This window comes from Triturus cristatus, chromosome 4_1, assembly GCF_964204655.1.
Source record: "Triturus cristatus chromosome 4_1, aTriCri1.1, whole genome shotgun sequence".
Taxonomy (NCBI): Eukaryota; Metazoa; Chordata; class Amphibia; order Caudata; family Salamandridae; genus Triturus; species Triturus cristatus.
In genome coordinates this window covers 1,294,177,683-1,294,202,373 of record NC_140585.1, presented here as the reverse complement: position 1 = coordinate 1,294,202,373, position 24,691 = coordinate 1,294,177,683, and the positions used below count along the sequence as shown (strand labels likewise).

The following is a 24,691-nucleotide window of genomic DNA, read 5'->3' as shown; positions in this document are numbered from 1 at the left end:
GTGTTGTTTTTGTTGATTTTTAGAGTTTAAGTATCACCCAGAAGGAGAGATATGATAAGTCTTGAAAAGCATTTGCAGAATTTGCTAAGTTTACAGAAAGAACTATGTTCAAATGACTTGTTGAAACAGGATGAATTACAACAAAAGATATGTGAAAGTAATAGAGAGAAAGTTGGCCGGTTAGCAGTGAGTGCGAACGGGACTGCAGGCCACTAGCAAACAAAATATAGACAGTGAATGAGGTGGCAGAATTCAATATAACTATAATGTCATTGGCTTGCATACAAAATCCCTTGCAACCCGCTCCGAGGATGGGTATTAAAGGACAGCAATAATATGTGTGCAATGTAGGGGTGTGTGAAATTCGCTTAATTTGAATTCGTGTGATTACGCGATATGTCATCACAATTACATGAAATTATGCAAATTTGCATGAAATGTAAATCTGGCATTGAGCTCTATATATTAGCATGAAATGCATCTTTTTTGATGCAAAATTTCACTGTGGTAAAAAAAATAGTGGCAAAATCAAATACACCGTGAAAACACCCACACACTGTTCCCGTGCATCCGCGGTAAATTTGAACTGCCAATGACACATTTGCGGTACAATTTTACAGCAAATGGTGCGTAATTGCATAAAGTGAGATAATGGCATCGTTTTTGAGGACGTCACATAACAAGCCTGAAGCTAAATTCCTGAAATTATGCAAATAATGCCAGCTTAATTTAAATTTCACCCAGGCCTGGTGGAATGGTCCCATCAACTACTGCACCTTCTGAATTATTTATAGCTATCTCCTTTAGTGCAAATCCCTTTTGCAAAAACCACAGTCCTACCAGTTTACTTCTGCTAGCTGCCAGGGGTGAATTTATGTGAATTGATATATGTAAGTGTAGGAGAGTGGAATCTGACTAATGGTTGCCCCCAACTTTTTTGCCTGGTATTTAAGTGGTTTTTGACTAGTCTGGCTGGGATCCTGCTATCCAGGACCCCAGCCTATCTGCTTTCTCCCTAAAACTGATGTAAAGTACTCTAGGTACAAACCTAATTGGATGCTGGGCATGCCCTACCAGTCCCTTGTAGATGGTACCCTAGGTACCCAGGGCATGGGTCCCCCAGTAGGCCTACCAGGGCTGCAGCACTTATTGTGCCACCCTGGGACAGCCACACAAACTGACACCACCAGACCACTACTGTAGTCTGGGTAAGGTGGTGCTAGCACCCCTTACAGGGATGTAGGTACCCTATATCCCATACCATTACAACACATATACTCTCATAGGTCACCCCTATGGCAGGCCCTGGTAATCCTACAGGGCTGGGTGCGGAGGTATGTGTGAGGGGGGACCCCTACGTGTGTAGGACCTCTCTGCAACCTTCATAAAACCGTTACTGGGTTGTTTGTAGTGTAGCCATACCATATACTCTTAACCGCATTATAAGTGAATCGCGTCATCGCGATAACTTGAGAATGGCTACACAGAACCATATCGTGTTTGGTGTCAAACATGAAGGAATCATACCCCCAGTCCAGCCATGGGCATGGGGGCATGATTCCCCCTTGCTAGGAGGGTGATATGGGAAAAGCGGTAGAATTTAGACACCAATTTAAAAGTGCACATGTACCACAAAATGGCTACTGTCCGCCACCTACACGACTCTGGCTGGCTGTTGCTGGGGAAAACCCCAGCCTCGCCATCTGGACAATAGGGCTCCTGTGGCAGGGAGGTGCCAGCACCTCCCCAGACAGGATATGTGGATTGGAACAGGGTGGGTGCACCAAATGTCCTTTCAGAGTTGCACGTAGGCAGCTGCAGAGCCCCAATTCTGCATACACCGCCTGGAACCGGTTCAGGGGCATCCTGCCACTCACCCAGGCAGGAAACACACAAAGGGGAGTGGGTGTAGCCACCCTTTCCCGCCTCTACTCTGATTGGTAGGCTCTATTTGGGACCATCCCCTAATCTTGGGGATATATGGGAATAACTTTGCCCCAGAGCCTTAGATTCGTCCAGAACTTCACAGAACTGACCTTCGACGAGCTGCTGCCCAGCTGACTGAAGAAATCTCCCTTGGGATAAAGGAGTTATCCCCCTGCTTGGCAGGCACCTAAAAGACTGCAAGATACCCGGTTGGAACTTCGCTGCTCTCACGAACTTCGACGCCTTCCATCAACCTTGAGGTGGGTCTCCAGTGCATCACAGAGTCCTGTGAGCGTGCCCAGCAAGCCTGAGCACCGTGGACCACGTGGGTGCCGAGATCCCTGCATACCCCGAGACCCCGGCCACCTCTTGCATAGCACATGACCCCGACCAGTGGGGAAGTTGTGCTTTGGCCCATTTCTGAGCCAACCTTCAAGCAGCATCCGTGCCAAAGCTCAGCTCCCTAGTCTGCTCCGGTGGCCCGTGGGAGCCCTTTTACGCACTCCATTTTGCTGCCCTCCGCGGTTCCTTGTCTCTCGACTTGTGGGCCCTGACGGAGGAAAACCTATCTTTCCAAGAGTTCCCCTGGTTGCTCCAGGCCTGCTTTGCGCTCCCTGCAAAGGTGAGCACCCTCAGACCTCGTGGGTCTGCACCAGCAGCTGCTTTGTTCATCTTGCGTGGGTTGCGGTTGCCAATGCTTAGTGGATCCAATCGGGACACTAACACCGCAGCGACCCTTAGCCGACGTGGGACAGTCGCCCTCCAGAAGCTGGCCTTCCTTGAAGCCTCCCGGAGCCCGTGACTGCAGAGCCCAGCTGTACCTTCTACACCTGAAGCACCCGACATCCACGAGCTCCTTCCTGTGAGCTCCCTGGTCACTTTGCTGTGACCCAGACTCTGTCCCCTCTGCTTTCAGGTTCATCTTTATCTTCTCTTCAACTTTAATCTTCACGACTTCAACGACGCTTTCAGCTAGCAGCAGTTTGGACTACTTTTCCATAGAAAATCAGCCCGCGACCCGACACCAGAATCGACCTATGCACCCGGCTTCCCTGGGGCAGGTAACAGTGGTACTTTGGTACTCCCGTGGTGATGGGCTCTCCAAAGCCTTAAGTCTCAAGCCTTAACTTTGTACTGTTGCTAGAAGTGTCCTTAAGCTTTAAATATTCAACCGCGACATTCTCCATAGGCTAACATTGCGATCCCGATAGCAGCTCTTTGCACTGCACGCGTCTCCCGTGGGTCCCCTTCCTCTTAACTGTGGGTGGATTCTGAAGGGGCAAGCGATCCTGAATGCCCTAGGCATTGCCTGTAGAATTGTCGTGGTTCTTATACCACTATTTTAGTATATGGTTTGGTCCCCTCCTGGGGCCCATTGATTTCTGTGCTATTTATTGTGTTTATAAATGCTTGTTTGAATTGTAACTTTGCCACTAGCCACATAAAGTGACTGTGGGATTCTGTCTAGAATAAATACATATATTTTATATATATACCTGTGTGGGCTACTCTTTCATTTGGTTATTCAAGAGGTTATTATGGTAAAACAATAAGCTTAACACTCCTTCAAGACTTAGCCTGAAGGCTGCTCTCCACAGCTACCACTAGGATACCTTTCTTTAAAGGTTGTCTTAAACCTATCATCAATAAGAGTCGAATTGGACTGGTGCAAGGTGTCCCTATAACTAGGAACAGCATATGCCAGGCCAACTTCTCACATTGGTGTGCAGCGGTTGGATTCAAGCTTGCCATTGTTTTACCAGATAACAAATTGAATTTCTAAAGTGAAAGCCACTTGGTACCAAAGGTACATATAAATTCAAGCTAGAATACAATAAGTTCTACTGAACTTAGAGTTGTGTGTAGAGGGTTTAGCACACCTTGACTACAACTCAAGAGAGGGTTCAGTAGGCCACACTTAGTGTAGGTAGATACACCACTATCACTACACTAAACATGTCTTCAGGTGCAGGTGCCACTAAGGCTATGGAAGGACCCCAGAGGGTCCCAGTTGATAAGTATGATCATCTCTCCTTTGCAGAGCTCAGGGAGATGTGCACCCTCAGAAAACTGAAGACAAACAAGGGTGCTAACACCCAACGCCTTAGGGAAATCCTGCTCATTGCAGACTTTATGGAAAGCATAGGGTCTAGTTGGGTTGACAGGCGGGGTGGGCATCCATCAGAAGAGGACCCTCCAGTGGGGGACTCTGATGAGGACCAGGAAGAGGATGAAAGTCCTGACCTGGAAGAAACAAACCACTCACAACATGGAGGTGAAGGCCCAAGAGGCACTCCCTCCATCCCTAGTGGGAGAGTGGTGGGTCCAAGAAGGAACAGATCCCCCTCAGTGGGATCCAACCATTCTCAGAGATCCAAAGGGTCCTCTGCCTCTTCTCAGAGAAGAGAATCCTCCCATGAGAGGAAATGCAGACTGATCAAATTTGAGCAGGCTAAGCTTCAGCTTAAAAGAGAACAGTTAGCATTGGACAGGAAAGCCCTGGAGCTTCAGAAAGCTTCAAAGAAGTGGGGTCTAGAGACCCCTGGTGGCAGTGATGAAACCCCTAGAGTTAGAGAGAAAGTCCCTGACAATTGGAACCTCCACAAGATTGTGCCCCCCTATCAGAATGGGGATGATATTCACAAATGGATATCTGCTCTTGAGAGGGCCTGTAGAGTACAGAGGGTCCCAGTAGAGCAGCGGGCAGCAATCCTGTGGCTCTCCTTTTCAGATAAAGGAAGAGACAAGCTCCTCTCTGTAAGAGAAGAGGATGCTGATGACTATTATATCTTGAAAGCTGCTTTAATAGATGGGTTTGGCTTAACCACTGATCAATACAGACTTAAGTTCAGAGACACCCAGAAAGCACAGAATCAAGATTGGGTAGACTTTGTGGATTGGGCAACCAAGGCACTGGAAGGTTGGTTAAATGGCAGTAAAGTTAATGATTATCAAGGATTGTATAATCTCATAATGAGGGAGCAGATTCTTAATAATTGTCAAAACCAACTTTTACACCAGCACCTGGTGGACTCTGATCTGACCTCTCCCCAAGAATTGGGAAAGAAGGCAGACAAATGGGTCAGAACCAGGATTAGGCCTAAGAACCAAGTTGGTGACCAGAAGAAGGATTCCACTAAGCCCAAAGAGAAAGGTGGGGATGATAAACAAGAAAAGTCCTCTGAAGGGCCCCAAAAACCCAGTGCTGGGGGTGGGTCCCAAAATACTTCCTCTAATAACAAGCAACCATATTGCCATGTGTGTAAGCAACCTGGCCACTGGAAAACTGACTCCAGCTGTCCAAAGAATGGCAATAAAGAGAATGTTCCTCCAAAAGCAGCTCCAACACCTCCTGTTGCTACTAGTAGTAATCCCCCAGGTGGTGGGAGTGCACCCAAAAATTTAGTTGGGATTTCTTGGGGAACTCAGGGGGACTCTGGCCTATCCAGGTCCCCTACTCAAGCAACTATAGTCTGTGATGGTGGCATGGGGTTTGCCAACTTTACCATGAGCCCCAGTATCCTGGGCAGGTACAGACAAGAGCCCATGATCAATGGTCAGAAGGCTGTGGCCTATAAGGACACAGGGGCCAGTGTCACCATGGTGACCAAGAGGCTAGTGCCCCTAGATCAGCTTTTACCTGGGTTTAGCTACCAGGTGACCAACATAGATGGAATCAGGACAGATCATCCCATGGCAGTGGTAAATCTCAGCTGGGGAGGGGTCACTGGCCCCAAGAGAGTGGCAGTGTCCCCAAACTTGCCTGTGGATTGTCTACTGGGGAATGATCTGGAAATCTCAGCCTGGGCTGAGGTTGACCACAAGGCCCATTTGAAAATGGTAGGAATTCCTGAGAGAGTGGATGAGACCCTGAGGGCCTCACCTCCACCCCAGGAGGAAATAGAAAGAGTGAAGCCTGAAACTATGGATCACTCTACCCAAACAGAGAGCATAGGGGAGGAGGAGCAGTCTTCCCCCCACCAGACTACAGGTAAGGGTCAAGTTTCTCAGGGAACTGAACCTGCCCCTTGTGAAGTAACTGCCCCAGAAGTGGACAGGCCTGGCCTGCCCACCTCTCTGATGGCAGGGGACCCTTCCAAGGTGGTACCCAGTCTGGAGCAGGTATCTGCCCCTCTCTACCCTGCCTCAGTCAGCCCAGGGCTGCAGAGGTCAGGGAGGTCAGTGGACCCTTACTGGGCCCCTGTCCAGAGGAACCCCCTCATCAGCAGATTAGGGACACCCAGCAGAGTAGTTTCAGCCAGGTGAATATTCCTCTACAAACTGAGGGATTCCCCTTACCCCTAGGTATAGGCATCCCTCAAATGGATGTTGTTGAGCACAGGGAAACCTGGGGCCTAGCTGCCCCAAACCTTCCAGTGCCCGCCACTATTCCAGCCAAAGGGATCCAACCCCCAGCTGTAGGCAGCCAGAGGTTGACCCTTAGGGCCAGATATGACACAGTCATGGGCAGAAAGGCTTCCATAGTGGCCAGTGATCTGAGGAGGTTGAGACCAACCCAAGTAGGGCCTCACTTCCAGACTCAGACACCCCACCAGCCAACCTCTGACCCAAAAACCAATACAGGTAATTTCCCTAGACTTTGGAGAAACTCTAGAACCCCTTGGGGTAGGATTTCCCAAGTGGACCATGACACAGGGAGCAACCATGTTAGTACAGGTTCTTCCTTATATGGCCACTCAGGAAATAAAGGCTTATCTGGACAAGGTTAGCCTTATCTCCTTTCGTTTGGGGGGGGGGGGGGTTATGTAGGAGAGTGGAATCTGACTAATGGTTGCCCCCAACTGTTTTGCCTGGTATTTAAGTGGTTTTTGACTAGTCTGGCTGGGATCCTGCTATCCAGGACCCCAGCCTATCTGCTTTCTCCCTAAAACTGATGTAAAGTACTCTAGGTACAAACCTAATTGGATGCTGGGCATGCCCTACCAGTCCCTTGTAGATGGTACCCTAGGTACCCAGGGCATGGGTCCCCCAGTAGGCCTACCAGGGCTGCAGCACTTATTGTGCCACCCTGGGACAGCCACATAAACTGACACCACCAGACCACTACTGTAGTCTGGGTAAGGTTGTGCTAGCACCCCTTACAGGGATGTAGGTACCCTATATTCCATACCATTACAACACATATACTCTCATAGGTCACCCCTATGGCAGGCCCTGGTAATCCTACAGGGCTGGGTGCTGAGGTATGTGTGAGGGGGGACCCCTACGTGTGTAGGACCTCTCTGCAACCTTCGTAAAACCGTTACTGGGTTGTTTGTAGTGTAGCCATACCATATACTCTTAACCGCATTATAAGTGAATCGCGTCATCGCGATAACTTGAGAATGGCTACACAGAACCATATTGTGTTTGGTGTCAAACATGAAGGAATCATACCCCCAGTCCAGCCATGGGCATGGGGGCACAATTCCCCCTTGCTAGGAGGGTGATATGGGAAAAGCGGTAGAATTTAGACACCAATTTAAAAGTGCACATGTACCACAAAATGGCTACTGTCCGCCACCTACACGACTCTGGCTGGCTGTTGCTGGGGAAAACCCCAGCCTCGCCATCTGGACAATAGGGCTCCTGTGGCAGGGAGGTGCCAGCACCTCCCCAGACAGGATATGTGGATTGGAACAGGGTGGGTGCACCAAATGTCCTTTCAGAGTTGCACGTAGGCAGCTGCAGAGCCCCAATTCTGCATACACCGCCTGGAACCAGTTCAGGGGCATCCTGCCCCTCGCCCAGGCGGGAAACACACAAAGGGGAGTGGGTGTAGCCACCCTTTCCCGCCTCTACTCTGATTGGTAGGCTCTATTTGGGACCATCCCCTAATCTTGGGGATATATGGGAATAACTTTGCCCCAGAGCCTTAGATTCGTCCAGAACTTCACAGAACTGACATTCGACGAGCTGCTGCCCAGCTGACTGAAGAAATCTCCCTTGGGATAAAGGAGTTATCCCCCTGCTTGGCAGGCACCTAAAAGACTGCAAGATACCCGGTTGGAACTTCGCTGCTCTCACGAACTTCGACGCCTTCCATCAACCTTGAGGTGGGTCTCCAGTGCATCCCAGAGTCCTGTGAGCGTGCCCAGCAAGCCTGAGCACCATGGACCACGTGGGTGCCGAGATCCCTGCATACCCCGAGACCCCAGCCACCTCTTGCATAGCACACGACCCCGACCAGTGGGGAAGTTGTGCTTTGGCCCATTTCTGAGCCAACCTTCAAGCAGCATCCGTGCCAAAGCTCAGCTCCCTAGTCCGCTCCGGTGGCCCGTGGGAGCCCTTTTACGCACTCCATTTTGCTGCCCTCCGCGGTCCCTTGTCTCTCGACTTGTGGGCCCTGACGGAGGAAAACCTATCTTTCCAAGAGTTCCCCTGGTTGCTCCAGGCCTGCTCTGTGCTCCCTGCAAAGGTGAGCACCCTCAGACCTCGTGGGTCTGCACCAGCAGCTGCTTTGTTTATCTTGCATGGGTTGCGGTTGCCAATGCTTAGTGGATCCAATCGGGACACTAACACCGCAGCGACCCTCAGCCGACATGGGACAGTCACCCTCCAGAAGCTGGCCTTCCTTGAAGCCTCCCGGAGCCCGTGACTGCAGAGCCCAGCTGTACCTTCTACACCTGAAGCACCCGACATCCACGAGCTCCTTCCTGTGAGCTCCCTGGTCACTTTGCTGTGACCCAGACTCTGTCCCCTCTGCTTTCAGGTTCATCTTTATCTTCTCTTCAACTTTAATCTTCACGACTTCAACAACGCTTTCAGCTAGCAGCAGTTTGGACTACTTTTCCATAGAAAATCAGCCCGCGACCCGACACCAGAATCGACCTATGCACCCGGCTTCCCTGGGGCAGGTAACAGTGGTACTTCGGTACTCCTGTGGTGGTGGGCTCTCCAAAGCCTTAAGTCTCAAGCCTTAACTTTGTACTGTTGCTAGAAGTGTCCTTAAGCTTTAAATATTCAACCGCGACATTCTCCATAGGCTAACATTGCGATCCCGATAGCAGCTCTTTGCACTGCACGCGTCTCCCGTGGGTTCCCTTCCTCTTAACTGTGGGTGGATTCTGAAGGGGCAAGCGATCCTGAATGCCCTAGGCATTGCCTGTAGAATTGTCGTGGTTCTTATACCACTATTTTAGTATATGGTTTGGTCCCCCCCTGGGGCCCATTGATTTCTGTGCTATTTATTGTGTTTATAAATGCTTGTTTGAATTGTAACTTTGCCACTAGCCACATAAAGTGACTGTGGGATTCTGTCTAGAATAAATAAATATATTTTATATATATACCTGTGTGGGCTACTCTTTCATTTGGTTATTCAAGAGGTTATTATGGTAAAACAATAAGCTTAACACTCCTTCAAGACTTAGCCTGAAGGCTGCTCTCCACAGCTACCACTAGGATAGCTTTCTTTAAAGGTTGTCTTAAACCTATCATCAATAAGAGTCGAATTGGACTGGTGCAAGGTGTCCCTATAACTAGGAACAGCATATGCCAGGCCAACTTCTCACAGTAAGTATTCAATGGCTGTTTGGTCTTGGATGACACCTGTTGCCCAACAAGGTATTCCTGGAATCAAATGAGGTAAACATTGTGAATTCCTATCAATGCACACATCAGACGTTGTGCCAGTGAAAGAAATTATGGGCTTCATTTACAATATTTTAAAGCACAGCAGCACAGCAAGCCTTCTTGCTACGTTGCGCTTCTGTGCATCAAAACAAAATGGCAGGAATACATCGTATCTACAAGATACGGCATATTCCTGTCCTTTTCAACCGTGCTGGAGAACAATGGACTGCCATGCGCAAGCACACTTATTCCATGGTGCAAGGGTGTCTGTGTTGTAGGAGTGATTGTTTTTGTGGAGGAAGGGACATCTTCCAACAAAAAAACAATACTGAGAGGTGTTTTCCTCGTTCAATGTGTTTCTGCAGCAAATGGGGGAGAAATAAAGGTATTTCTCCTCATTGCGCCTTACACCTCCCCTGGGTACGAGTATGAATCTGACGCATTCTCAAGTTTGCAAAGCCTACCAAATCCGAGAATGCATCAGGTTCCATGGATGTTGCATGGGAACACCAACAGCAACACCCATGGAACGCCCCATTCATGCAGACTAATGCGTTAATGGGGGCCATATTTGCACGGCTCCAAATGCTACATAGGGTGGCTTTACGTGGCATTGTAAATGTGGGCAGGCACATAATGCTGGGGATGAGTAAAAAAAGTGAGCCACCGGCAGCGCAACAGGCTTGTAAATAAACCCCCGAGTTCTAGCTTTCACTAAAAGATATTGCAAGGCAAAACCTGGTGAAAATTATTGGGGATAAAGTTCCGGTACAAAAAACAAAACGTGGATTTCAGTGCAACAAGTATAGAATCTGCATGTTGCACCTCATTCAGTGGTGGGAACTCGGATTGAAAGGCAGAACACCACACCCGTGGTATCAGTGGGTTCCCAAGGGCCTGATTATGCAGAGAGTATTGAATCCTAAACTAGGCTTAAATAGGAGGATGCACGAAGATCGACATGCATTATTTTCACAGGCATTATTTCCCACAACATTTTGGTGAAATTATTCAGGTAAAAGATTTGGTAAAACTGGAAAAACAACTAATACATCACGCACCAGAATAATATGCTTCATCTCAATTGGCAAATGTCAGGAATGCAAATTGTTTTCAGCACCATAGGTTAACTCATTTGCCAACTGTGGTAAATGCCTGACTCTGTTCCGTCCTATTCATGAATATAGCATAGTATTGTTTTTTCCACTGATATCCATCTTGCTGAGCCAACAGTACGCCTCTGCAAATCCACTCTAGGTGGATCCTTGGCTCCACAACTTCCCCCTGGCGGCTTCCTCATCTTGGGAACCACGAATCGGGGTAGCTTACTACCTTCCCCAAACTGTGTTGTGACCAAAAAAGGGGTTTCTAAAATAGTGGAAAGGTGCAGGCCTCAAGTCAAAACTTGTGCTCCAGGACTGGAATAGCTTTATTGAACTGTATGATATCTGCCTATTCCAGGAAACATGGTGTAGGGACCCTGTTTATAAATCTGGTTATTCTAACTATTCCATTCCTGCCACAATTGGTCATGTTGGGAGACCCTCAAGGAACTAACAATATGGACAGTTCTTGACCCAGATTGTGAAATAAAGAGGTTAAGCATTGATTGCCTAGATATTCCAGCTATCCAGCTCATGGTAGCTAATAGGGGAACTCTAGACACTGATATTTATAATGTTAATGCCAGAGGATTCTGGGGAGGATTGAGTTCTAGAACCATTGCGTCCCTTGAAGACTATTTACTATTTAGGGGTCCATAGCCATAATTCATAACTGTAAATAGCAGGTGATTTTAATACCACTTGTGAGCCTTTAGACAATGATGATATTATTCATTCTGAAGAGGAGGATGAGCCATGGGATATCCCGCACGAAGACGACGGAGGCAGCTTTGCAATTGAAAGCTTTCTCGTTAGATTTCGGCTTGAGGTCCATGAGTGGCAGAACAAAGTTGGACATGCATGGGGCAAACGCATTGTAATTCCATTCACACTAGTTGCATTGACAATATTTTACTAGATTTAAAATTATGGCCAATTCTCATAGACATGATGGTTACAAAAAGGTTAGAGAATGACCACAATCCATTATATCTTACTTTGGACTCTTTTTGTCCTAAGTCAAAATATAAGCAGCTTACACTAGCTTCTATTAGAGAATGACTCCCTACTAATGATATGCAACAGTTTATAATAATAAGAACCTTGAATTTGTAAAGCGCACAGCTACCTTCGAAGTGGTTTTCTGGTGCTGGGGGCCCTCGGGACAATTAAGCGAGCTATTGCCCAGAGTCACATGGTGCTGGGCTGACCTGCCTCCAGCGCCGGGGATCGAACTGTGAACCCCATGGTCCGGAGTCACCACCCTGGATGCTGCACCACACCTCTTCCACATAAACACCATCGAGACTGCCTAGTAGATCTGGCCCATCACACCCATTCTTCAGTATGTGATGAGCCAATAACCAGCATTTGTAATTTTTCTTTTGTCAAAATATTGTCCCATTTTACTATTTTACTATCCACACTAAGGGCAACCACAGGTACCCTCGTAGGGCAGCAAGTTGGTTTAATAATGAATGCAGATTCCAATGTAGACTTCTGGGCAAAGCACTGCAAAAGAAGGACGCAGAGTAAATTCATCTGGCTAGGTATATGTATAAAAGAGCCCAGATCATGGCAAAGAGAGAGTGGGACAACGAAAGGTGGCAAGATCTGGAACTGGCCTGTGCAGCCAAGCCTTTAGCAAATTCTGGGCCTGAGTAAAGTGGGGAAGAGATGTAACTGTTCCTAAATTAAAGAACAACATCGCCGCCTTGGTTTCGGTTGATCATTTCACTGACCTTTATTTGGCATCGCCTCCACTTTCTGAGCTGGGTAATTCATCAAGGGCTCCCAACATAAATGATTTCTCTGTTCCATCCAATCCTCTTTTTAATCTAGCCGATGTTTCCTCTGCTCTGGATTCAGTCACCAGGGGCAGTGCACCTGGATTGGATGATATTCTGGCAGACACCTTCCTCATTTTATCACATGTAATTGTTTGTGGAGCCCCCATACCAGATTCTTGGAAGGTAGCAGAGGTTATGCGTCTTCATAAAAAGGGGGACAGGTCCCTCTCCTTAAATTGAAGGCCTCACAGTTTGGTCGACTGTATGCAAAGGATTTTTGATCAACTGGTCCTAATTAAAGTACAGGAGTGGATTACAGAAAAATAAATTTTATCTACCTTTCAGGCTGACTTTAGGGAGAAGATTTCTACAATAGATCAGGTCTTTTGCTTCCTCCTTCTTTATTGGAAAACTGTGGTGATCGGCGAAAGCAGCTTGCAAGTTGCCTTTGTCATTCTTAAATCTGCTTTTGATCTAGTTTTACAGAGGAAGCTCTGGCAGGTGTTGTGTGATATGGGTATCCCTAGCAGTCTTTTGGATATATTCATCAATTAAATGAGAGGAACTTTGCCCAGGTAAACTGGGGTGAGCAGGGCCAAGTAGCTGATTGCTTTACCATTAACAAGAGAGTTCACCAGGGCTATTCGCAGAGGACAGCTTATTAACCTCAAAGGCTCCAAGTGGCCTCAGCACGCATTAACCTTCTTTGAGAACCTCTGCACGAATCATGGTCTAGAGATTATTTCAGCAAAGACCAAGCTTATGTTGTTTAAAAAATACAACTCCTTCAAAGGCAGACTTGAGTTGGGGAGTTTACCCCTAGAGAGCTATTAGGGCTTGTATCCGTGGCATGGTTTCTCCTGCCTTTTTGCCTCTACCTCCTGTATTTTTGATTTAATGCTGGACTTCATTTTTGCTGGTTTAGGTACTCTTGGTACTTTACTACTGCTGATCAGTGCTAAAAGGCAAATGCTCCCTGTGTAAATTGTGATTCTGATTCATTATCCATCATTGGTATATTTGACTTAGAGGTAAGTCGCAAGTAAAGTGCACTATGTGTGCTCAGGGCCCATAAATCAAATGCTACTAGTGGGCCTGCAGCACTGGTTGTGCCACCCAATTGAATAACCCTATGAACGTGTCTCAGGCCTGCCATTGCAGTGTCTGTGAGTGCAGTTTTAAACTGCCATGTCAACCTGGCAAATGCACCCACTTGCCAGGCCCTAACCTTCCCTTTTACTACATGTAAGGCACGCTGGGTTGGCCTACAGTCGCTGCTTCTTTCTGTGAGGAGTGAAAGGAACTGGACTTTGCTTTCTGAACTCCTGCTTTCCAAGTTTTTCCAAGAGCTTGTGTGTGCTTGCCTCCTGTTGGAAGTCTCTGGGCCATCAAATACTTCACCTACAGCACCTGAACTTCACTTCTGGGAGTTCTGACCTGTCAAGTGGTGCCAGCTCCAGTTCTGGACCTCTGGAGGTGTTTGCTGAGCTGTAACTTCAAGAAAGGTATTCCAGATGCCACTGCCTGCACCAACGCAGTGGTCACTGTTCACTGGGTGAGCGCAGCACCGACCTCAACGATCCTGCAGCCTTAGTCTCAACGTCGACTACGTTTCTCGCCGACATTGATGCCGTTGCCTGTACCATGGCCGTGGAGACTGACTTTGACAACTCTGCAGCTCTGGTCTCACAGATGACGCTTTGCACCAACACAGACTCCATTGTTTGCACCTTATCCATGGTGACTGCCCTTGACAGCACGACAGCCCCATGTCTGCCGGCGACCGCGTCTCCGGCTCCGATGCCAGAACTCCACACCGACACCACGCTGTGCCTGTACTGAAGCAATGGACTCTGCAATGTGAAGTGCATGACGCACCACCCACAATGGCACCGTAGCCCTGGCACCTCCGACGTCCATGCTCCTGACTTTGAACTCACGGATTTCGACCTGCAACTTGTGTGACTTCAAGAACTCCCCAACATCTGCACCAACGTCCAGCAATGACGCCTCATGACTCCAGTGATGCCTCACTGCTACACTTCACCGCAAGGTCCTTGAGGCCTCTTAATCTCCAAGGTACTGTTCGTGGGTCTTCCCAATGCAGTTCCAGCCCTCCACCCCATCAAAGTCAAACTGAACTGTTGGATTCGTTGGTCACGACACCGCAATAGCCCTGGTTTGCACAATCAACTTCAAGTTAATTCTTTTTTGCTTTATTCTTTAGACATTCATGCTTTTGCTTGTGTGTGCTGGATTATTGTTGTTGATGTCTTGTTTTGATTAGATAAATATTGGCTATTTTTCTAAACTGGTGTGGTGTCTATTTTTTAGTATTTTCACTGTGTTACTGTGTGTGTTTTGGTACAAATGCTTTACACATTGCATCTGAGATAAGCCTGACTGCTCCTCCCATGCTACCAAGGGGGTGTCCAGCGGTTATCACAGCTGTGTAATCCCCTTACTCTGACTAGAAGAAAGGGTCTCTACTTGGACGACATGGTGCAAACCACTGCCAACTAAGACCCCCATTTCTAACAAGAGCATTGATACTTTTAATTATTTAGGTGTTACCCTATCCCATACTCTTTCATGGAAACCCCAAGTGGAGCGATGGTCAGGGACTGTCCGGGACTGTCTGGGACACAGTCAGGGACTTGGGCAAAGATTGGCGACTGGGTAGAAAACGTACATAGAAAGAGGAGTCCAGCACTGCCCAGAATCACAGAGGAAGTCAGAGGAGAAAAAGGGATTCAAAGGGGAAGCCTGATCCAAGTGAACACGATGGCTAAGAATCAAAGGATGGGCACTTAAGAAGTGATTTAGCATTCAGAATAACTACACCCAGGATGAATGTGCAAGACATATATATGAAACAACATTAACAATAACGGGAGTGTGGGGTAAAGTACTCATGAGCTCCACACGGTAAGACTGAAGCTCAGTAAGTTCCTCACCCACAATTGCTGTTACAGATACTGACTGCAAATACCCACATATAGGATATGCATGCAAAGGCAGGGTCTGTGGAGCTTATACCTATGGTGATGTTATAAATGTAACTCAAAGACAATACTCACAGTGAAGAAGAAACACCACCTAGGTTGTCAGCTGTGCCCACGGATCCTGGCGATCAACCAGGAACACGCAAGGCAGTAACAGCAAGGAGGTAGAACTAAATACAAGCAAAATGGACAAAGAATAGCAAGGAGAAGTGCTTAACAGGAAAGGAATAAACCAACAGTGCACATTTGGCAGAAAGCAAGTAACAAACATACAAGGTAATAGAAGCAAGCCACCATGAATAGAAAGACAGTAAACTAGGAACTGGAACCAAGGAAATGGGAAGAAAAGCAGGGACTGGAAAAGGATATACAGAAGGGGAGGCAACAAGGGTATAGTAGAATAGTGCTGGTTCAGGAATCAAGAAAACATAGTAGCACTGAAGGCAGTGCTAGAGCAGCAACTAGAATTGAGCAAATTTTCAGGAGTCAAGGTAGCACTGCAGGCAGTGCTAGTTCAGGAACAAGGGAAACTGCTGCAGCTCAGGAACAAGGAATGCTAAGGCTCAGGAGGCAAGGTAGCACTGTAGGCAGTGCTAGTTCAGGTACAAGGTAAACAGCAACAGCTCAGGAACAAGGAATAACTAAAGCTCAGGAAACACTGAAAATAAGGCTATCAACACCTCAGGAAACAAGGGTCAGTCTCTGGGGTACACAGCTACAATGACCAACCCTGGACTGAAGGGAGCCGGGTCTTCAAAGAGCTCACAATAATTACATGCATCAGGTGTGAGCAGGCTAGCTGCAGCCAGCTACAGGCGAGCTGAATTCCTCCACCCTTCCTTGGCCTGCAGGGGTGGAGACGAAGCAGTGAGCAGGGGATTATAGGTAATGGAGTTTCGAGCATGAGCAAACTGGCTTCCACAAAATCTGGCATGGATTATGAATAGCCCCGGGCGGAGGCCTCCATTCTGCCCATGGAGTGTGCGGAGATTTCCCTTCTCTGCGTTCCGTGGAAAACACAGAGAAGGCAAATCTCTGCACACTCTGCAGCATAGCGGAGTTGGCCAGCCCCCGCCTCCATCCCCTCTATAGTAACAATGTATTCTAGTGCGTAAAAGTAAATTAAAACCCACTTACCTGTACTGCAACCAGACCTCACCCAGAACTCCATGGCCCTAAGGGATGTTATCAAGACCGTTAGATTTCACAAAATCGATTGTCTGAGACTAGTCTAAAGGGTTTTAACAGACATAGACCTTAGAGAATTTTGGGATAATCCTCTTTCCAAACCATCTCTGACGGCTGAAGTATTAAAGCAAAACTATTGGCTATGGGTTGGTGAAAACATGGTTAAATCAAGCACTAGTTGCTCACTGACTGGGCGCTTTCTGGATTTTAAGTACGGCAGTTCTCTGGAACCCTACTGAGACGCTATCACCGGCTCTTAGATCGGAAATTATATTTCAACTTCAGGGTTGGCTTACTCCCTCTTAAAACCTTTACTAATTGGTGGGCCCGCAGCGACAATGTGTTGTGTCCCACGTGTAAAACTTTCCTAAATCGACTGGTCATGTAGTATATGCTTTTACAGGGTATGTCGTCTCATGACGTATATGGATTCAACCAACGTGCAGGCAGATGAGGACGTGAAGTACCTACACCACGCTCAGAATCCTTAGAACAGATATTAATCTAACTATCCTATGTGCTAAGTTTTTGGACAAGATGTGGATAATTAGAGCATGGGCCTTTGCTGCTATTGGGAAGCCTGCACAAACAATCTGTTGCATAAATGAATGAATGATTTGATTCAATATAATTTTGTCATGTACAAGCATAATTGATGTGGCCTTTGCCAACTAAACTCTAATAATTCTTGACTACTTTTAATACTGTGATACTATTTAGTCTAAAGTGCCGTTATTTATCTGAAGAATTATTTTTATTACTGGATATTTTATAACTAGTTTATACTATTTTCTCAGGTATGCTGCGATGGTTTGGGTCTCATACCTTTATGATATTGTTTTACGCTATCTATTTTAAATGCAGCTGTGTATGTATATTTTACTACTGCTTTTATGACAAAATGTGGAAATAAATCTATTTTGACCTTGAGTATAGTATATCATAATTTCTTTCGGGTGTTTTAAAGGCAAACTATAGGCATAAACATCTTTTGGAAGGAGGCCATTGCACAGTGCAGCCCATAGTAATGGAGAGAGGATCCAGGGACATAATAACAGATTTCAACAAATTCAAAGTGTAACTTGACACCAGTGACATTGGTGCAAGCGTTGACTGCTTTACTTCTGCCATTTATGGACTGGGGCTTAGTTTTTCTGTTTTATTGTTGAAGATTTCAACAAAACATGGTATTACTTTACAAAGGTCAGGGTCGATTACAGAAAATTTGTTTCATTCAAATGATGAAAAACATATGAAAAAATTCACATTATTTTCTAATTTATAAAAAATGAACACCTCTCTTGTTGTGTGCAACATGTGCACACTGGTATTCACTATCTCTACATTATCACGTATGCATGTTTTGAAAACCTGTTAGTGTTTTAATCCATTTATTTTATGAACCCCCTATGTTTTTTCTTGGTTAAGCTGGTCTGCAGGCCTTCACGAGGTTTTTAAAAACCGAGTTCAGTGAGGAGAACATCGAGTTCTGGTTGGCCTGCGAGGAGTACAAGAAATGTGCCACTCCTGAGCAACTTTCATCCAAGGCAAAGACAATATTTGAGACGTTCATTCGGAGAGAGGCTCCAAAAGAGGTATGGAGATCTGAACGGTGTTGGTAATCACTTGTATTGAATGAATGAATAAATGAATGGAAGTTGTTTGCAAAGTGCACTGTTGCCCTAAGAGGGCTTACTGGTGCAAAAGGAAAACCTAGAGCTGTGTTACAGTAAGGGAACCTCTGTGGGTTGCAGAGTCAGTGCGGCCCCTGACAGCCTCTTTGCCTCTAGGTCCATAATATGGTGCAGAGGTAAACTGGTTCCCACTTTTGCATGAGCCCATGACCCTATTCAAATGTGAGAACCCACTTGAGGATAGCGCCAATTCCAGCTGTATTACAGAAGGGGTCACCCAAGCATCTGTGGCACCTTATGTAATGTCAAAGTTCACCGGACCAAAGAAAGCAGACCCGCACGTCTGTTGCGCCCCCTGGGGCACTCTATGTACCGTGAGGTCAGGTGTCACTCTAACTTGATCGCTGCTACATTATGCACAGTTGTAAACTATCACTGTACAGATTTGTAGTTATGTCATTTATATTTGTACAGTGCACATCTCTTAGCACTGCTCACTGTCTAATAGGTGGCCAGCTGCATGGCTGTGTGCTGTTGTTGAAATGTTCATTGCTGCACACATCTGAACTGTCTAGAGTAAGGGTGTGTGCATTTTATTTTATTATTTCAGGAATTTTGAGATGAAACTATCTCTATTACAAGAAATATTGTTGGCCGTATCTCCTTGGAACATTCAGCCGTGGTCAGTGCAGGTAACAGCGGTGGGGCCGGGTAAGGAGGGATTTCGAGGGACGATGCAGAGGGAAAATTAATTATTTATTTAAATCCCCCCCCCCCCCCCCGCGCAGCCGCACCGCTGTTACCTAAGCGGACCGCGGCTGTGATAATTGCATGCAGGAGTAAGTCACATGAGACACTGGAAGTAGACTTGTTCGAGGAGAAAATGTCTCCTGAGTGCCAATTTCTACTCTCAACAGGGTCTCACCGGCAAAAAGACATGACATTTCACTTGATGGAAAATGACGAAAAATGTGCACATTTTACATAACGGTAATTCACATATCATGAAATATTATGCCTACAAATTCTGCACTGGCCTGTCTACACCAAGCATTGACATGCTGATCTAGGAAACAAAATAATGCCCGAGGACTTAGCTTTTGTGTGGGATTTGTGTGGAATGATTTGTTGGTGGTGTTGTCAGGGGATGTCTTCATTAGTGGGATTTAAGGGAGGGGTAGAGGTGAGTCTGAGATTTCCCAAAAATCACTTAGAGTATTGAACTAGAAAAGATGCTGTAAAGAGTGAGGGAGATAGGAACTGGTGAGAAAAGTATTGGAGAGAAAGTTAAGGCGTTCATTAGGGGTTACATGGGATAGTAGACCATATTCTGAAAAGTCAACATCCCTTCAAATCCATTCACACTTATAGGTCTCTGTGTACTGTATAAAGGATATTGATAAAAGGAGGTAATAAATTGGTGAATTGAACACACAAATGGAATGGTAACTGTTTCATTTGCAAATTCCACGCTCCATCACAGATAGCTCAGGAGACTGAGAGGCATTTACAAGTGTTAACGCTACAAGAACGTCACTTTTACCGAAGTTGTGGTGACGTTAACTCCTTCGCCTTTTTTACAAGCCGGCTTTAAGCCACTTGACGTGGCTTAACACTGCCTTGTAAATAATGTATCTATTCAAGCAGCACTTAGCGTGAATGGGGCATGCAATAGGTGTTACAGTGGGAATACTGACACAACACTCATTGCTTTTTAACGCTGCCTCATATTTACAAGATATGGGGCAGTGCCAAAAATGCCACTAGAGAATACCTAGTCTTAAGCAGGCGATACGAGGAGGAACGTTTTATTTCTCCTTGTTTTTTACTCTTTCCACATGTGCTGCATTATGCAGCATACATAGATAGAGCAAATGGCCTGTAAAGATTGTTTATGTGCAGGAAGGTTTACCTTCCTTCACATAAGCAATTGCCCCTGCAGTGCAGGCATCCTTGCAAAATGGTGCTAGTGTGCCTGCACTGGCGCTATGCGGCTTTTTTAGCACCAGCACTAGGAGTAAAGTAGCGGTGCGCCACTTTCCTGTGAATATGTCGCATCCCTGCATTTTGAAACTTCCGGAGCATGGCGTTACCAATTTTGGTGTAGGACAGCTCCACCAGTTTCTTGTAAATATGCCCCTGAGTTACTCATGTAGTGATCTGCGTTTAATGCATATTTGCTGTAGCAAGACACTTTCCAGAGTTTATACTATTGGCAGCAGAACAACTCAATCTTCAGAGGCTGACCATATAGTAGCATCTGTGTTTGCAATCTGAATAAATTCATATCCCTCTGTCTGACCGCCTCTCAAAAAACAGAAGCTCTACCAATCAGTGGACGATTGATATTTTACCTCTACCACACATCACACAAATACCTTGTGATTTGTCATTATGAATTGGGACTGAGCTACATATGTGATCTCGCTCACACCTGAACCACCATTAAGGCTTTCAATCTGGAAAGACAAAGAGGCATCCCTAACTAGAGATTTCATAAAGGATTGTTCAACTTGCAATAAAGGTTTATATATCCCGTGGCTAGCATTTGTTGAAAAACCGTTTATCGCCATTGTTCTTCACCAAGCCTTTACTGACGTCGAAACCTGAGTGTCACTGGGCAGGAATTATGAGGCAGATGTATGACGGTCTTTTGCAGCCACCAATGGGAGTTTGGCCCTTTTGCGATCGCAAAATTGGTTAGACACATGGACAAACCGTATTTTATGAGTCGCTAACCTATTAGCGGATCACAAAATATGGTTTGCGGCTTGCTATTAGGAAGAGGCATGCCAAGGGCGTCCTTTCCTAATAGCGAGTCTGACTGCAATGTTCTATTGTTTTGCAACCGCATTTGTGGTCGCAAACACTCGCAGTTAACCACCTGCTTCAAGTAGGTGGTAAACCATTCGCAAACAGGAACCTTCCCCTTTGTGAATAGGTGCGCAAATATTTTTTTAAGAGAAGGCAGTGGTCCCACTGCCTGCCCTTAAAAAAGGAAACTGAAAAGTTTCATTTTTCTTTTTTAAATGCATCCCGTTTTCCTCCAAGGAAAACGGGCTACATTTATTTTTTTAAACTGCTTTATTGAAAAAGCAGTCACAGACATGGTGGTCTGGTGACCCCAGCAGGCCACAATCCCTGTGAGTGCTAGTCATTCCCAATGGGGTCACAAATTGCACTTGCCTCATGAATATTGATGAGGCATGCAATTTGCAACCCCATTAGGAATCACAAACAGTGTCTGAGACACTGTTGTACATTCAGTTTAGCGAGACAAAAATTGCGAGTCGAAATTCTGTGCAATTTGCGACTCACTGAACTGAAAGGTTGTACATCGAGCCCTATGTTCGGTCCCTATTGTTAAGCCATACTTTGAAAAAGAGGTTAAGCCCAGAAATACCAGAGACCTTTATTTCGGCATACCTTTCCCTGAATCATGATAACACTCTTAGCAGCTACTTGTGGGGTAGGCGAGGAAGATGAGAATGTTCTTTGTTGTGTCGCTTTTGGGCTGACAAAATATATGCTTTACTTTCCCTCAGGTTTTCAACACAATTTAGAATCCATGGTGTGCCCCTGTAACCACACTTTTAAACAATCAATAATACATGTTACTTTTTTTCTGTGGTTTTTATCAGAAATATACCGAAATATTTTTAATGTCTTTCATTAAATCAAGAAACCTGATGCACTAAACTCAGTCAATGCTCTGTCTGAAACAATTACGCAATCATGAAACATGTTCTCATGTTAGTTTATTTTTGTGGGTCGCCGTATACTCTAAATTTTCAATGCGTTTTGATTAAGTTGTCTGATTAAGTAGAAATACTTTTAATGTTGTTGCTGTTAACCTTGCAAGCTTAGATCAATGTACTTTATCAAGTCTCTGAATCACATGGCAATTTATAACAAGTATTGAGCAAATTGTACCAGTTTCTGGTTCTTATGTATATTTTAACATTGTATCCTGTAATTTATGGCTGTATCCCAGGCAAATAAAGATTACATTGATTGATTGAGTAAGAAAGGATGATAGTACATGTTAGACCTGTCATCCTTAGGGTGGTCAGACCCCAAACTGCTGACCAGTGATAAAGTACATGTTCTTCTCACCTAAACATGGTGACACTGGAGTATAAAGCAAACACAAGGAGATGATGGAAGGAGCACTGAAACATTTCAGACACTCACCCCCAGTCACAGATCTGGGTTGAATCCATAATCGTTCTTTAGCTCACTTCGCCACCCCAGTTCAGACATAGCTATATGCAAATCAGTCTTGACCCTGTGCCTCATGGGAACAGTCCAGCCCGAACTGCCAAGCCAAGTCTACTCTTGACGGTAAACAAGCATCCTGGGACCGGTTTCGGGGTAACACCCCTCTTCAGCTGAGCTAGCTTGAATCCAGTGGCAAAGACCCTGGAGTATACTCAATTGACATATTTAGTTTACTTGTAACTACCTTGTAAAGTGATATACCCTGTATCCACTGTGTGTAACCTAAATGCTTTTTCTAGTCCAGGGAGGACCTTGCCTGATAGTTCAGGCTGGACTGTTCCCATTGGGCACAGGGTCAAGACTGATTTGTATATGGCTGGGTCCAAACTGCAATGGCATGGGGAGCAAAAAAACTATGGATTTAGACCCAGATCTCTGTACTGGGGTGAATGTGTGACATTGTTCTGCATTCTGTCCATCAATTGTTCTTTTTGCATTTATCACCCCGAGTGGGACGGGTATGCCCAGACGCGGGTCCCGTGCTCTCCATACTACTGGAGTCAAGCTATCCTGGCCGATGAGGGGTGAAACCCTGAAACTGGTCCTAGGATGCTTGTTTCCAGTCCAGGGAGGACCTGGCCAGGTAGTTCGGGCTGGACTGTTCCCATTGGGCACAGGGTCAAGATTGATTTGCATATGACTGGGCCCAAACTGCAATGGCAAGGGGAGCAAAAAAACAGTGGATTTAGGGCCGGATCTCTGTACTGGGGTGAATGTATGACATTTTTCTGCATTCAATCCATCAATTGTACTTTTTGCTAGTGGGCTTGCAGCACTGATTGTGACACTAACACAAGTAGCCTTTGTCAACCTGTCTCAGGCCTGCCATTGCAAGGCCTGTGTGTGAAGTTTACTGCCACTTCAACTTGGCATTTAAAACCACTAGTGAAGCCTTACACTCCTCTTTCATTACACATAAGTCAACCCAAAGGAAGGCCCGAGGTAGCCTTAAGGGCAGTTGGCCATGGAAATAAATGGTAGGCATGTACTTTTAAGCTTAACCTATCCTGATAGTGACAAACACTCATCAGTAATGTGATGCATACTCCCCTCGTAGGATAGCATTAAGAATTCCTTGATACAACTTTAAAGATGTAATTCCTGATTAGAAAAGAGTAGGTGCATCATGTTTCATATTTTTGAAATGGTAATGATAAATCTTCTTTACTGGTAAAGTTGGATTTAACCCCTCCACTGCTAGGCCTTCCCCCCCCCCTCCCCCCCCTTGTGCTAAGGCTTTTTTTGGGCTATTCGGGGTAGTTCGCGCTTCTGCCCCTGTACCTTTTTGACCACATGAGGTATCCAAGCCAAATTTCCGTTCTTTTTTCCAACATGATGGGGATTCTAAAGGCGCCCAGGGTTTCTGGATTCCTCTGGAGGGGACCCAGAAATTAACCAAAATATAGCTACATTTTGTTTTTTGGGGGGGAAAAATGGGAAAAAAGGGCTACAGATGAAAGCGTCTGTTTTTTACCTGCAAATGGTATCAAAAAAGGGGTTGTGGTGCTGAAATCACCATCTTCCCAGCTTTCAGGGACAAACAGACTTTTGTCAGAAAACCAAAATCTTTTACACAGTTTTGTCATTTTTGTGGGACATAGCCTATTTTTGCTATTTTTTGTGCTTTCAATCTCCTTCCAGTTAATGATAGAAATGGGTATGAAAGCAATAATGGATCCTGCAAAGCTAAACATTTTAGGAAAGTAGACAACATTCTGAATTCAGCAAGGGGTCATTTGTGTAGATCCTTCAAGGTTTCTTCATAGACACTAACAGTTAAATATGGGAAAGAATTAAAAATTAGTTGAAATGAACAGCAATTTGTGTCAACGTTTTCACCTATAACTTCTTCTAATTATGACAGCTGTTTGAAAGCAACATATCGTTACATTTGCTAGACCTTTCTGGTTATGGGGATATATAGGGCTTGTAGGTTCACCAAGAACCTGACAAACCCAGAGCCAATAACTGAGCAGCGTCTTGCAATGGTTTTTTATTATGTACTGGGTATATAACAATTATTTTGGGAAAATGTATACATGGAAAAATCGGTATGAAAGACACCCATGTATTTATGAAATGGTAAAAAAATATAGATATTTGCACATTTCCGAAATTGGGAGTACCCATACTAGTATGAGAATTATAGGTCATTTTTCAAATTGACTTCTTTTTTACACATTGTCTTT

The 24,691-nt window shown here is 45.6% G+C and overlaps 1 protein-coding gene across 2 annotated transcripts in view; it reads left to right on the top strand.

Moving 5' to 3' along the window:
- Nucleotides 1-24,691, top strand: part of RGS18 (regulator of G protein signaling 18) — a 245,221-nt gene that overhangs the window by 196,091 nt on the left and 24,439 nt on the right. For both annotated transcript variants that reach the window (XM_085654807.1, XM_085654806.1), the window contains one exon: nt 18,016-18,182. In XM_085654807.1, coding sequence (XP_085510933.1) covers nt 18,016-18,182 — 167 coding nt within the window. The remainder of the gene's footprint in view (nt 1-18,015; nt 18,183-24,691) is intronic.